This window comes from Harpia harpyja, chromosome 10 (genome assembly GCF_026419915.1).
Source record: "Harpia harpyja isolate bHarHar1 chromosome 10, bHarHar1 primary haplotype, whole genome shotgun sequence".
Classification (NCBI taxonomy): Eukaryota; Metazoa; Chordata; class Aves; order Accipitriformes; family Accipitridae; genus Harpia; species Harpia harpyja.
This window is the reverse complement of record NC_068949.1, coordinates 13,446,000-13,462,042: the sequence shown is the minus strand read 5'-3', so window position 1 is coordinate 13,462,042 and position 16,043 is coordinate 13,446,000. Positions and strand designations below refer to the sequence as shown.

At 36.8% G+C, this 16,043-nt stretch overlaps 1 protein-coding gene across 1 annotated transcript in view; it reads left to right on the top strand.

The window, feature by feature from the left end:
- Positions 1–16,043, top strand: part of BICC1 (BicC family RNA binding protein 1) — a 115,480-nt gene that overhangs the window by 29,418 nt on the left and 70,019 nt on the right. Inside the window, exon 2 of the mRNA XM_052799572.1 lies at positions 9,379–9,425. Coding sequence (XP_052655532.1) covers positions 9,379–9,425 — 47 coding nt within the window. The remainder of the gene's footprint in view (positions 1–9,378; positions 9,426–16,043) is intronic.

Below are 16,043 nucleotides of genomic sequence, written 5' to 3'. Positions count from 1 at the left end.
CAGTCATTGAAATCAAGAATTCAGAAGGGCTTTTTGAAGAAAAGTGTAGGATATATAGTGACTTCCAAAGAGACTCTTTACTCTTTGGTTTATCAGTTTATGGTTGAACAACTGAGTACTCTAAGGGAAAAGAGGCTTTGGTTTCAACCTAGATTTTGATAGTGAGAACAGGCTCTAGAAATGCTAGCATCAAATTAAAGAAGTTGGTAGAAGTTTGGATGAAGGAAGTTGAAAATTTCATCTAGAAACATCAGCTGGCATGTCTACTGTAGGAAACAGCAAAAGTCCTTGAATGCATCTGAAGGATGAGGTAGGAGATTTCAAGGAATATTTTACCCAGTATGCTAAAGCACAGAGTAGAAGAATCAACTTGTGCAGTGTTGGGATAGACTGCCAGTAATCATTTTTGCTTTTTGGCCTCTTCCTGATCTATGATTGCAGTTCTACCATAGCAATCCTAATTGTGCTGCTAAGGGGAAGGTTTTGTTACTGGCATTTCCATATGCAAGGGAAGAGTAGCAAAGTAATAGAGATGTTAGCGTGTTTGGGGCTTTAACAGTGAAACAAGTGTCAATCTGAGGCAGCTAATAGAGTAGTTTTAATCAGGTAATACAGTGCTGACAGCTAGTCAGTTTTCCTGGCTTTGGTCTTAAGAGTAGCTGGCAGGAAGCAAAGCATTCACTTCATTATCTTCATTAAAATCCTAAACCTTGTGCCATGCACTCAACTGTGCTCCACATCACATAAGGGAGAATTCTGTGGTTGTGTGGATGAGCTAGACCCATGTGTGCCTTTCAAAGGAGAGATTTCTAACAAGGAAAAAGGGGGCTCCCAAAGCAACCCCAACTTCACAGCCTGCTTTCAAGCTGTGACTTGGCTATAAAAATAAATAAATAAAGAGACATTCCCTATGCAGAGACTTGGCAGACAGCTTTTTCCCTAGAGATACATTTATTTTGCAAAATTAGAAAAATCTGTTGTTATATATCTAAAATTTACAGTTATGCATTAGATTATTGGTTCTAGATAGACTTTTATAGTTATGCAACTCTAAAAATATTGATGTGGGGCAGAAAAATTGACAAGGCAAGTTGCCTTCAGTGTAACTCGGTTCTCCCCTCTTCTCCCCTCCCTCTCCTCTTATGCTGTTAGTGACCAAATCCATGGAGTCCTTACAGAAACTAGAAGCAAATCTCTAGGAATATTTGTTCAAAATCAATGTCTTTTCAGTCTTTAGAGTGTATATGTTTGGGTTTTTTTCTTGTATTCTTTCTTGGCAATGTATGCAGAGGTAGTGGAAGTAAGCATAGTTCATTTTAAGCTTTCCCTTTTTCTCTGCGTTGTTCTCTTTATTCATCACAAATGATGGATGGATGAAACTTTATGAATTTTGGTTGTAGGATGGTTTTAGTTATTTGCCAACAGTCTTAATTTTAATATAGTATGCAGGGGAAAAAAAGGATATAGAAAAGTAAATATTCCAGTAAGTGAATATGCCTATATAGTCTTCATGATTCTGTATCTGAGAGTAAATGTGGGCTTAAGGGGAGAATGAAGAATACGGAATTCTTACCTGTCTGTGTTTACATGCGCATTCAGATGACATAGGCCTTAATCCAAGAAACCTAATCCAGCTAACAAGTAGTCTGAAAAGAGGCCATAGACACTGGACTTCCAGAGGGCTCATAGACACTGTATTTGAACAGCAGGGTAAAAGTATCCTCTGCTCAGTCTGCTTTTTTCCCAGAATTAGTTATGTTTGTCAGAAGTTATAGCACATCTGGCCTCTTTATGGATAGCTTAGTAGCTTGCATATCAAGTTCCTTCTGACAGAGGGAGATACAGTGGAACCCACCCAAAATGTCCAGATATTTAACAGTCTATTTATTGTCATTTACTGAGCATGCTGAAATTCTTCCAATTCTTCTTTAGCTGCTCTACTAGAGGAATAATGCTCCCATATAAACATTTTAAGTTTGCTTCGTAGATGTATTTTTGACTGCATTGTTTTTAATTTTTTTTCCTTCTTAATAAAAGGTGACATTGTTATTTTCACCTTCAGTCCAAGAGTCCTTTTGTCACAGAATATGTAGACATTGGGTAATTTTTGTAATTTTCCAGATATCATGTAGGTCCTGAATTCACAAATTTGTCAGCATGGTATATGGACAGGTATATTTTTGCTAGTTTTCTTGATTGTTGAGTGTGCCAGTAATGTCTTGACTATTTTGGGTTTTGTCTCCCTTGGCCCACCCTCCCTTTCTGATACTTCCAGTTGACTTGTGGCTTTGCTTTGACCTGTCTATGGTGAGCATCCTCAAAACCTAAAGGTTGCTTTATATATTAATTTAAGAAAGCTTAAATGCCTGATTTTCATTCATGACTCTAGAAAACTTGGTCATATTTATGAAGCCACTTGAGACCCTAAAATACTGAGACTGTTGATATGTCTTACAGGTTACTTCATGAAACTTGTTATAATAAATAATAAAGTGAGAAGAATACATAGTGTTACTGAAAAGCTAATTGAAAAATAGTATTCAATATTATTTGTTATGCAGATTTCTCGTTTGTTTAAGCTTTGTTACTTTTGTTGCCAGACCCTTTCATTTTAGCTGAGTTGTCTCTCTATCTAACTTCTTGGTTCCTAAGCTGAAAACTGGAAGTGAGACTAGCTTTGTAATTACAAGAAAAATGGAAAATTGTTTTGTTTGGATTTCAACAAATTCAATTTAAGGTCAGATTTTTTTCTTTAACAATGTGTGCTCTATCTTTTTGTTCCTAAAGGCATGTTTTCAGCAATTTGGCTTAACTCCATGGCCATGGGGCTGGAATTCTTTATCTTGGCCTGATATAAGTAAGCTTTCAGAGTATGTATGGGTTAGTGTCTGACTTTGTGCACAGGAAAACATAATCTTTTTGTCAGGTGGTTTCTGGTTCAATGAAAAAAGTTTTTGTTTGGGTTTTTTTGGTGTCTGATAACCACCTTGGTAAATTCTGAGAAATAGTTCAGGCTTTCAATATTAATAACTGTCCATTTCATTTAAAAAATAAATACATAAATAAAAAACAACCCAGCCACGTAGCTAGCATGTTTCTATGGCAGTTTCAGAAAAAAATCAAATCTAATTCACATGAGGACAATCTCAATATAAGTGTTATGAATTCTTTCTCATTCAGTGAATAGGAAAGGTAAAGGATAATTGATTACTTACCTTCAGGTATATTATTATACAGTTTCTTGAAATCCTGTTAAGTTGATTTGTCTTGCTAAAATTAAAATAATACCTAGTTATCTCTCCTGTTAAAGAGTGTTTTGATGCAAGGAATGATTTTGTTTCGTCATAGCTGAAACCTGAAGAGCAGAACATGCTTTTATGTTCTCTTATACGTGTAGTCTTTCAATGCAGATAGAAGAAGTTGTTTTGATACTAATCAACATAAAGGCAAATTCACAAACATATTACATTGTGTTTTTTATAACAATTTTAAGACTTTAGAAAATGAGACATAGAGCTGATGTGTGAGATCAACACAAAGTTACAATCATTTATTTAAGCACAACTTAACTGCTGTATCTTGGGTTCAGTTCCTGTAAAATGGCCTGTATTGTAACAATTTTTTTCATAATTAAAATAACATTTGAAGTAAAAGTTCAAATTCATTTTTCCATGTGAACTTAGAAGAAATTACAATTGGGCTTTTTTATGATTTGGTGATTAAGTAGACAAGCGGTGTACTTCATGGGTACCATAATAGTTAACACCTGTTTCAACTGTTTTATATTTGTATTGGATGGAACCTCAGCAATCCAATATATCTTCAAAAGCAAAAACTTAATATAAAATATTGCACGGTATGGAAGAAATTATAATAAACAGAGTGCAGCCTAAAATATAAAATGCTTATTATGCACATTTACATAGCCTTTGGTCTGTATTTCTGAAACCAATGTTACTGTTTTGTGTAAAAAATAATCCTAGGTTTGTGAAGGTCAGTTAAGTGATTATTCAATATCATAAAATAAATACTGTTTCTAAGAAAACAGTATTTCCTGAATAGCAAAGGTTGGTAGAAATGAATTAATTTGTCAGTCAGAAGCCAGTACACTGTATTAATTACCATTTGGCTTGTGGCTTCTCTCAAATCTGCTTTGGGGACAGGGACCATTGGAAGAAGGGTGGAGTGGTCTCCTAAGGTGGGTAACCAGGCATGGCTTTCCAGAGCTCATCTGGAAATCTTGTCAAAGCACTGGTGCTTTCCTATTTCTCATTGGAGACACTGTTAAACAGTTGTCATTGTACACATTTGGTTGAGTTCAAGGGGTACTTCCATTGACTTGGTAGCACTTTCACTGTAAAATGTGCTGTTAGAAAGTTAACTGCTCTTCTACTCGGGTCATATTTGTGGTGCCTGGTCCTGCTGGTGGAGGATCCTGTAGTACTGGAGAAGACTTACAAAAAGATGATTTTTGTCTGCTACTGCTTCTGGAAAATGTGGTTGCCTGAACACCTTCAGCTGGCGTATGCCAGAGCTGCCAGCTAAGTGAGCCCCGAAGATCTCCTTCCTTCTGCCCTTCCCAGCTAAGTAAGACTGGGGGGCTATTCCAGTAAATGCTACTTTTTCTACCAAGTATAAAGCTAGATCTGGTCCCTGCCATGGCTAAACAGAAAGCTGTGCCAGCAAACAAAGGAGAGCATACAAGGTAGAAGTGAGCAGCAAAGGCTTTTTCTTTCGGTGGTTGAAAGCGTTCTCATAAAACAGAAGTCTCTGTCTTCTACAAGTAACTACTTAGACTTGTCTTTTAAAAACATTCTCACAGCAACTGAGGATAGTGGGGCTCTACTGACTGGCATCTGTAGGAAGAAAGCTCTAAAAGTGTTTGTTAATTGTTATTTGAAGTAGAATTTAGCAAGCCATTAAATAACCTAATGGTACTTGTTGACATAATATTTCCTACATCAGGATTAGTGATGGTAATTTAATAAGTGCTAGGCATTGGTGTTACTTCTTAATGTTGTTGGTTACTGGTGTGGTATTTTGAAATCATTAATTCTGTTTACAAAGTCAGAAAATGCAAAATTTTGTCTATTAAAATCTGAAAGCTTATTTCAAATTTAACGATGAGATGGGCTATATTGTGCTTTCCATGCAGCACAGGTATAGCACTGCCAGCCCCCTGAGCCTCCCACAAAGGTTTGTTCTTTTGGGCTTTTGAGAAGTTGGAAATTTACTGCTTTTTGAAGAAAGCTTGGTTTCATATTAAAATTTTAATTAATATTAGTAAGATTACTAAAATAATCTGACAGCATACATCCATCAGTGGTAAATTTTGGGAGCTTCTCGATATGGTATTTCAAAGATGAGATTTATTTTGAGAGTCAGGGTTAATGCTCTCAAGATTTGTTTAGAAAGAATTTGAGCTTAGGATGCAATGACCTAGCAGACTTTATTCCTAAACACAAATTAATGCTTGCTTTTATCTTAGTTTATCTGATTTGAGGTAAACCTCAATGAGTTACTAAATTGCAGCTTGTAGTGAACAGTGTAAATGGTTTCCACTTTTAATGACTTGTGCATAAATTTCATAACTCTGGAATGCTTCTCTTGCTCATTTTCCTGCAAAAGATGCTGGTTTTGTCTTGTTTGAACAAAATCTAGCCTTTCAATTATGAAAGAAATGAATAAATTTCCCTTGTTTGGCTATTCTTACTGTTTTCAGAAGTGCTAGAACTGTCTCTGCTTTGGAGAGGAAGAAAGGCTTCAAGGTAATTTCATGTGAATAGTAAAAGTTTCACACACGTGTTGGAAACTTTCTTAAATATAGGTACTTAGTTTGGAGGTAAACATAGATTGAAATGTATATAAATATGGGTAGCATCCCAAAATTTGTAAACTACTCATGAAATTTAGTTTTTCTTAACTGTAGTTTCTCCTCAAAGAAATAAGAAAGCAGATTTTCAGAAGCAAGTTAAATAAGAGTAAACCAATGTAATTGGTACAAAGAGTTACATCAAGAGGAGGGAGGGCAAAAAGAGGAAATAGCTGGAGAATAGCTAACCTAAAAAGAAACATAATATACTGTTTCACATAGTTGATCTTAAAATTTTTAGGCACTTTTTTCTTTTATAGTGAAAGATACCATCCTATGTGTAACCCAGTACTTTAAGCTGCAAATCTGAGCATCTTTTTTTTATCATTCAGTGCATAATGGAGATGGTAATGACTAGATCACCTTAATATACAAAAACTATCTTATATGAAAAATGATCAGAGGCATACCTCTTCATGGATTAAAAAGTGCTGCATCATGGACACGAAGTGACAAAATACTAATATATTGCAATATGTTTTTAATCATGTGAAGAACTGCTTTAAGGTAGAGACCTTAAACTTTAGTGTCTTTTCCAAAAAACACCATGCAGTCTTCCCTGCCTTTTCGTAGATATCATGAGACCTGACAAACGGGCTATCATAAAACATCTTAAGTGCTGAAAAGATATAATGAAAGGCTGTATCTTTATAATATGGTATAACAACTAAAACCACTGATTACTAACTAAAGATGTTTCTGAAGTGCCATTTGCTCCAACTTCACTATTCTCTATACTATTTTTTTTCCTGTGAATGCAGTTTAGGGTGCTCTCATTCCCTCTTCTTCCTTACTTTGTCCGTGCTTGTTGGGAGTCCATCTGTTGTGCCATACAGTTGTTGGTGGGGTCAAGCTGTGAATCAGGTCACCAGAATGATTCAGATTAAAAATAAACCTACAATAAAAAGCTTGGAATTTGCTTTGTCAGCATTCTGTTTAAATGCTGTGCAGAGCATCACTGCTATTATCTAAGCCATCTCTTGTTTGTATTCAGTTTAGAAATCATGTATTTGCAGCTGGAACAAAATCTGTCTATTCTCAAAACTGCAACTTCAGCCTCACATATGTCATGTTCTCATCTCCAATTTATCTCCTGTACCCTCTGATTAAAAGCATGTTGCTCCCATGTTTCACTTGAAATAGTGTGGTGGTACTCTTCATTTCGCAAAAGTGTTTCATAGCTGTTCCTGAGTTAATGGAAAACTTGTAAAACAACATGCATCTATGAAGTGGCTGCTGTCAAAAGAAAGTTGTGTTTTTCTGCTAGTATCTGTAGCTTGTAAATCTGAAAAACTGAAATCTTCCCCTGTTGTTTTCTCTGCTTCCAGAAAACCTTGTTCTGGTGAAACGTGCACCACTTTTCTCTTAACAGGCACTTGCGGGTTTTGAGGGCGAGGAGGGCTTTGTTTTCTTCCTCAGGCTTGTGGAGTTGCTGAGTCTGGAATTGCTCTGCAGCAGGATGACTACTTGACAGGCTTCATTCACTCCCTCTGCTCTGACTACATTTGAGTTTAACATGAACTTCTGAACTGTATTAGATAAAACTTCCTAGTGTATGCTTTCTCCGTGGTATTTAAGTGTTGCTGTTGATACTTTGAGAAGCCTCCTTCAAATGTAGTGGCATTGCTTCCTCTGGGGTAGAAAAAGTCATCTCGTGCCTCTGTCCTGTATCTGCTCAGTTGCATTTGTTCTTAGGTTCCATTAGCTGAGTTAACATTAACTTAAGAGTTTAGAATTGCTTGTGTAATCAGAAGAGTGGGGAGAACTAAGTACCTAAAACAGAATTTTGAAGCTAGGGTGATGGGGTGAGCTACAGGATTGTTCTGTACGTGAGAAATACAGAAAAATCACGATGACAATGAGTTTCTTCAGTAATCCAGTACCATTCAGGAAACTTTTCTGCACTTGGAGTTCCGTTTGGAGGCATCCCTTTCTCCAGGGAAAAGGAAATTATCCTCTTAATAATCAGCTTGAGCTACTGTGTTTTGAATTGGTTGCTAGGTCTCAGGTGCAACACAGCTGCAACATAAGCTCTATGCAAACAGTTGTATCCTTTTTAAATGCAATCATTTACATTATCTAAATTTACAGTTATAGGTTTAAATACATGTGGGAGATAATCCAGGCCCTAATCCAGGTCTTGCTGTTGAAATCACTGAATTACATGATTGCTTCTCGTAAGCTTCCAAGCTGTGTTCTAGAATGATGTTTTGTTCTGCCATTGTGGTGATGTCGGCACTCTTTTTGAAAAGTACTCTGAAAGCTCTGTACTCTGTTTACAGCCTACATGTACTAAGTTATTACTCACTCTTCCTTTTGTTAGCGTTTCCTTTTATGCAGATACGAATGTCCTGATGTGACCAGTACAGCCCTAGAGTACAGGGAGCATTTTGGTGTGCTGGCACATGTACCTCTGGCAATGCCTGTTTTCCCTGCCCCTCCGCTCTGCAGCTTAGGTCCTGGGCCCCCTCCCATGCTTAGCCCCTTGCACTGAGTCACTTGACACTGCAAGAGGTGTGTGTTGGGTGTGAGGAGGAGGGCGGTGTTCTCTGTTGACCCTTCTCCAAATAGGACTGGTGTGAAGAGTGTTTTCTGATGGTGTTCCTCTTCACAAAGTCAAGATTTTCACCTTTCAGCCTTTGATTTCCTAGGCTAAGAGGGTGAAGATCTCTTAGTTTTGCCCTGCTTAACAAGTGCTTCTTTGCCGACAGTTGCCAAGCCCTACCAGTAGCCGCATTCAGTGCCACTTTTAGCTTCAAGTCGTCTTTCTTGAACTTCGTTCTCAAATGTTCAAGTGTGCTCATGCCTCTGGTTTGTACAATGGCACCATTTCTAGTGGAAGTATTTGGGCTGCCTTTCATTTTTCAGCTGCTTTGAAGGTAGTAGCTCATAAACATTGGCTGTTGGAAAGTACATGTTGCAAAATTTCACTGGATAACAAGCAATTGAGAAAGGAACAGTTAACAGCACGAACAAGTGTTTAGATTTTTGTGGCGGTTTCTCAGTCTCAATAAACCTAACAGCAGTAGCTCTATATTTCACTTCAATATAAAAAAACAGCAGAATAGAGGAAAAATATTTTTAGCATGTTTCTGGCTTATTGTAATGCTTATTCTTATTTTGGTTCTAATTTTTAATCTTGATATAGTAAATCTTGTGCCCTCCTAGCTTTCTTTTGATCCTCCTATTGGCAGAATTACACTGCAAAGTATGCAGTGTGAATAAATCATTAGACTTACATGACCATATTTACTTTAACTAAAATATGTATTAGTATATTATAGCTCTAGTATGCAAATATGAACATCTGCTTGGACTCCATCCTTAGCAAGTGACTTGCAAAGGTTGTTCTGGGTATTAGTTGTTGACAAATGTTTATTGCATGAGAAAAAAATAACCTGGAGTTATAATTTCACAGTAGCATGTACTCATTGATAATTTCTGTATGTAAACCTGTAAATTTTCTCTGATGTGTTCAGTAACTAGATCCTGCTTTTGTTTTACAGCTGCTGCAGAGGGCAAAGGGAAAAGTGGGGAAGACTTTTTTCAGAAGGTAAGAAAGATATTTTAATTCTATAACATCAGTTGACTAGAGGAAAAATTATGCCCATTGCTCATTCATGAGATCAACCAATCAAACTTAATGTGCGGTTTCCACTGTATTGATCAAATTTTTAAAAATATTTTTGTCACTTAATGTGTCTACTAACCATCAGCTGTGCATGGAGCGTGATGAGAAATATGTTCTTTGGTGTATGCTACTGTAATTCGTGCACAAAAACTTAATTATTCTTTAACAGAAAATGTCAAAATATGCATTATGAAAGTTTATTTTGCTTAATAGCAGGGGGTTCATCCAGAAGATGTTGTGAGGTGGTCTTAAGGTTTTTATGTCTATGGATAAATGCTACATCCTGTTATTGAAAAACTGACATGAAACTTACTGTGATATTGTTGAAAGCATAAATATTTAGTTGAGAAACGCAAAAGCCTTTTAAGAAAGAAATGCACAATCCACAAAGTGATTCAATAAAGTTTGTGGTTAGACAGAGGCACGAAAGGACTGGAAAAAATAGTCCTGCAGCAACTAAACTACAAAGAGAAACACGGTCAAGAGTAATGACTTTGAAATTACTTTTGCAAAGCAACATGTTTTGGCTTGGTTGGTTGTTCTTTTTTTTCCCCTGAGAATAGTGTGTAAAATATCATTTAGGAGTTATGTTAATGAAGATCTGCATACAGTATGCTAATAAAAATGATGAGCTGTTTTGTCTTTCTGTACTATAGAGAAGACTGTAAATTTTCATGCTGTATACTGAAATGCCTTGAAACTCCTTTTTGACTGGTTGTCTGTTAAACAAGTAGTTTACTGTATTTTCCAAGTTTTCTTCATATTTGTAAGTGGTACTTTAAAAAAGGTCTCTTTTTGGATGTGAAAGGATACTTTATCCTGCACATGGTTGTCAGATGCTTTGATGAAGGCTGGTGGGGAGGAGTATGTATACTGCCAAAATGTTTGTTTCAGAAATTATTTTATAGGAGTCGTCAGATTATGCCGCTCTTGACTGACAATGGGAGTTACTTTTCTGAACATGGTGCTTGTGCTTAACTGTCTAATATTAGTGTGCACAGAGGAGAATGTGTCAATAATTCTTCCTTAGGATTTTATCAAAATGCATGAGGCTTTTTTACTTACTGACACAAAGCTAAGCCATAGTAGTGTATACTTCATCCTACACATCATTCATTTTACAACACTGTTTTCTCCTACTTGTATAAATCTGCTCATAATTCTTGAAGCTGTGGACAAAATATTTCCTCTGTGTGGGATTGAGTGGTTTATATATTTCATGTGTATTTTTATACTTGATTATTTACTGTAGATATGATGTACATTACAATTATGTAGTTATTAGTGTAATAGAAAAAATACTGTTTTGATTTTAATAAGAAAGTGAAATGTGCTGAACTTCACATATGTGAATGAGTACACTGTTTAGCCATATTGATAATAGATGTAGTGGCTATTTGGGCATTAATATATTGTCGTATACATGCATATTATTATATAGGCACAGTGTGGATGTTGCAATAGGTTAAAGCTGCTTCACTTTGGCATTCTTCTTACTGTCTCATCAACTACAGCTTAGACTACTGACGTTTCTACGTACATACACACAATAGTACAGCTAATAAAAACAGATGGAAACTATCTTCTTTGCGAGTTTTCTTTTGTTCAAAAAAATCTTTGGACAGTTGCTCATAGCTTACTCACCGTCTCTGTCTGTGCAATTTCCTTTAATCAGCGTTAAGCTTTTTCCTTTCTCATGTGAAATGAATAAGGCACAGTTTCTGGAGGTAAAATGAAGACTCTTCATGTGTTTCATGTTGTGTAGTGAGGAAGAAAGTGATTTGTAGCATTAGAAACACATTGCAAACTAAGGCAGCAAGATACTTTCAGAAACTTAATATGAAATTGAAGCTACAGTAAATGCATTTTTTAAAACAGTTTTGAAAATGAGACTTTCTTCAGGGTGTTATTGGCAGGCTTTTGAGTGGAACAGGGAAGGGAATCATTTAAGAGGCACATCAAGAACTGAGGGTGCAATTTGCATAAATAATGCAATGTATAGTATTTTCTGACAAACTCTACCCTCAATGTGCTGAAGTTATTGTTGGGTGGACGGGGAGTGTGAGGTGAAAGAAGTTTTCACATAAATGCTGAAATGACAGGAGTAGCAAGGCAAAGATTTGAGAAGGTGATTCCGTATGTCATGGCATGCAGACCAAGAGGGAGGAGGGAGGAAGCCAGTACTGGCGGGAGTGAGACAATGCTGACTTCTTGCAGATGGCTCTGTAAGTGGCTGTTGGGTCTGTCTTGGTGGCTGGTCGATGGGGGACGGCACTCAGTTCTTTATTAGCTTGCCCTCAGGAGGAACAGAAGTTGCTCATATGCTTTCTGAGCTGGGCTCGAAGTCAGGGACTCAGCCTGGATTGTTAAGCTACATATAGTATGCTCTAATGAATCTGTCATACTTTTAAAGAAAGTTAAGTTCATACAAGGTTTTGGTGCTGAGTAGTCTTTTACTGGTCTTCAAACATGTGAGCAAGCAGTATTACTTTCCTGGATTTTCATAATCAAGCAGACTCTCAGTGGATGTGAACTGCTTCTATTAACTTTTAACTTTCAAAATTTAATAATAACAATTTAAATGTAAAAATGCATTATTTCACTGAGCATTTTAGCAGAAACAAGCACATGTTCTGCGGTTGCTGGTGGAGTTACAGAATAAGCCCCAGTTCTTAGCTGCAAGGGGCAAATTAAGCTGGTATTTCTGCCCTGTCATGGTGGGGAAGATCAAGTGATGAAGTGCCCCTTCCTCTGCTTCTGAATTAAAGTGAAAAATAGATAAATGTTTTTTGGTAATGTCACTTTAAAAAAAATCTGAAGACTTTAGCATACTTTCTTCTAATATTTCTGAGTTTTAGTACTGCTTCAACGGGGGAAAACCGAACATAGTCTAATACGGATTTTTCAAAATCCCATCGCTGGGAGCTGCTAACAGTTTAGCAAGAAATAAGTAAATAATGTGATAGTTTTCTCTCTAGAGCTCTCTGATCTGTAATTCAGTGACAGGTGATCTTAAATAAACATGGATTGGTTTGCTGTTGTGTTACATACTATTTATGTAAAAGATCCTTGTGGACCTTGCTTTATATATTATTGTCCTAATTTTATTCTGTGAGAGTAAGACATAATATGAAGTTATTACTTGTTCTTGATCCAAAGCCCATTTTCAGTTGATGGTGGAATTTTTCCATTGAGTTCTATACCATCAGCTTCATGCCTCATAGGCAAGTAGGGCCCTTCCCAGACAAAACCAAGACATTGTTCCCAGGAACATATAATTTATGTAGCACTACAGATATGCATGGCACTCTTATATAAAATGTAAAGAGGTGGTGGGTCTCTGCCCTGAAGAGTTCATAATCCAAAACAGATGAGGGTCAGTCGTGTGGACAGAGGGGAATTTAATGTATCATTTCTGTTTGCTTTTAGTTCTTGCCTCATCAAGTCTTTTTTTTCTTGAACATGTGGAAATCCTAGTGCTGATGATAACCTTTCATTCTGAAATTCCTCAGAGCAAGAGTGTGCATCTAGCCTTGTCATGGGACTGTCAACAGTATGGTGGGCAGTAGGTGAAGGTTGGGGGTTTAGTAGAAGTTGGGTGTAGTTCTTGGGCTAATGTGCAGGACATAGTGACTGGAAATGATGCACACATGGTGCTCTGCCCAAGTGCTTGACTCTGGGTCAGATGTAAGCTGCTCATTCCAGCATAATTCAGTGTGTATGTGTGTTAGTCATGGGCTTTTGGAGTATTTCTGAAGGGGCTCCTCAGCTCTTCCTTTTCTGGCTTTCAAGAGTGCATTTGCAGAATTTGGTTTTGTGGAAAGCACAATATACTACCAGCCAGCTGTAACTTGTGGGTTTTATTGTTTCTGAATGTTTGAGATTTGTTTAGGTTTGGGAGGGGGGTTGGTTGGTTGTTTTTTTTTTTTTTTTAAATCAAAGAGGAATGGTGTTTGTAGGAACATATTCATTTGCACAGTTGCAGATACTTAGGGTTTTTTTTTTTTAAGATATAACTGGATTTAGGCAAAATGTGTGTTTAAATGTTTGTGCTCCTCTTGACTGCAGACTCTGTTATTCCCTGAAGGGGATGTAATCATGCTTGGAAGTGTGAAGATGCAAAGGGGCAACTGTCGCATATGTGTTCCAAAATCTCTTCTGTTAATTATTAGGAGCTTAAGAGTGTAAAGGAAGACTAGGGTTTTCTTTTTTTTTTTTCTTTTTTCATTTTCCTTCTTGTCCTTACATGTAACATGTTTCACCTGTAGCTGCTTTCCTTATTAAATGAATAGCACCTCAAAAGATACTGAGGCCATTTTGGAAACAATATTTGGTGAAACCATCCTTTAAAATGAGTTGCTTTTCTGGAATAGATATTGGAAACAGTAGCACTAAGATTTTTTTTTTAAATAAAAACCCAATATATTAAAACCAAAACAAACTTGCAATTATTTGAGGATGTGAAAAATAGATATTTCTAATTGCATCTTTAATCACCTTTCTGTTAAATTTCTCTTCTGTATGCAGTAGTTATTAATGAATGTACATTACCTTTTATTTGTTTAGGAAGCTCTGGCAACAAAGGCAGTAAGGAAGCTGCCTCAAGCCCTGTTTGTTTATCTAAGACAGTAAAAGAGCTTGTTTTGCAACATCCTGTGTTTTCACTTGTATCTTTGAAAAATGTTCATTAGGTTGATCTGGGGCAAACCTTGCAACTTTTGCAATATTCTTATGTGTGAATATATTGATACAGTGTTTTATGTATGCATGAATGCTTTTGTAAGTATAGATAGTATATACTGATAAAAATAAATATAACTAAAAAAAGTTTTCTGTTTTTCTGTCTGCAGTAGGTCAGGCTGAAAGTTGGTCGGTCTTCCTTTTTAATCTCTGAACATGAAACATGTAGGTAGAGCTTCAAATGTGAATGGCTTAGGGCATTTTCAAGCATAAAAAATATTAATCATTGACCTGAGACTAAGATGTCTCAGGCTGATTATTATCCATGTTCAGCAGTAACTTCTGAGGGGCTTTCCATGTGTCTTCATCCATGACTTCTCTCAAACTGCCTATTTATAATTATGGTTTCCCTAAGGCTATATTCCCATTTGTGATGGCAACCGCTCCTCTTCCAGTGCTCTTTATCTTGCTAGTGAAACTAGCAGGTTCATGGTTAGTATACATTATCATGGGTTTTGTCTCTATTTCAACGACAGGAGCAGTTTTGAACTGTAGAAACTGGTTCCACACCTTCCACTTTTTATGGGTAGAAATCGGTATCTGCATTAGCATTAAAATAACCTCTTGATGTAGAGTTTGGCTCATAGCATGTGACAAGGATATATTAAGGCCATACGTTTCCAGAATTTGCTTGAAATGCCTGGCTGTGCTAGGCTGTGATGGGAACGTTGGCATGCGCTTCTGATTTACATTGAGCTTCCTTTCATTTCGCTTCCTGGGAAGAGGAGGCGACTGCTCTGACAGGGTAGTATGGATTAGAGAGTTGAAAGAATGTTGGTGGCAGTCAACATTTGCAGGAAATCTTGAGATTGAGAGGTTTGTCTCCCTTTTGGCAAAACCACACCCAGTGGAAAGAAGGAGACTGTTTAGGTTGGATTGGTTTCTCTAAGAAGGTAAATCAAGAATGCTTACTTAACTTTTTGCTTAGTTCAGGCACAGCTAAGTGGTGGGAAGGCTTCATTCTTGTGGAAAACTGCATTTGTCACGTCTCTAGTATAGCCATCATTCTGTTAAGGGAATAGAGTAATTACGAGGGGTTTTTTATTTCATCTTTAGTTTCTTCTGTCTTGCTTCTGATATAATGGGGACAATCTTGAGAGTTTACCTGTAATATGAAAATGCTCTCTGGCCCTAATCTTTGAAGTGCCCACTGCAGGTAAAAGTCTTAAACCAGCAACTTTCCTTGCTGAGTTGCTTGTGAAGAATTCCCTTGGCCAGAAACAGTGGGGATCTTGATCATGTAGTATTATACTGAGTGACTCTCTACATCGCTGCTTGGACCTCAGTCTGAGTTCCAAGTGAATCAGAGTTTTAGTTGATGATGAATTTCCATTTTATACCACCTTATTGCTGTACCTAACATTTTGTGCAGGATCTCTTGCATTGTCAAGTAAAAGAGAAGGAATAATTTGTCTTGACAGTCTCGACTGAGATGCTTAATCCTTTTTGCTCTGAAAGTTAAATTCTCTCTTAGAATAGATGAAGGATTTCAGTCCTCAGAAATGCTTGTACTCTTTTCTTTCTCTGAAAAAAAAGATAAAGAGGAGGCGAGTATGAGAATGATACAAATTAATAATATACAGTGGGTTCCTGATTTGTAGGGAGGAGACTTGCTGCTTCTGCTTTTAGAGAGACGAGTTGGCTGCATATTGGTGTCTCTAACGATGTGCTGTGGGGGCTTCGTTGTTAAGTAATATTTTTTCTTAAATAAATTTCCCCTTTTTTCTATTACTTGTGTAGAATTCACTAATGTTGTACATACAGGTACATTTATAGCTTTTTTTTTTGCATGCTTAGATA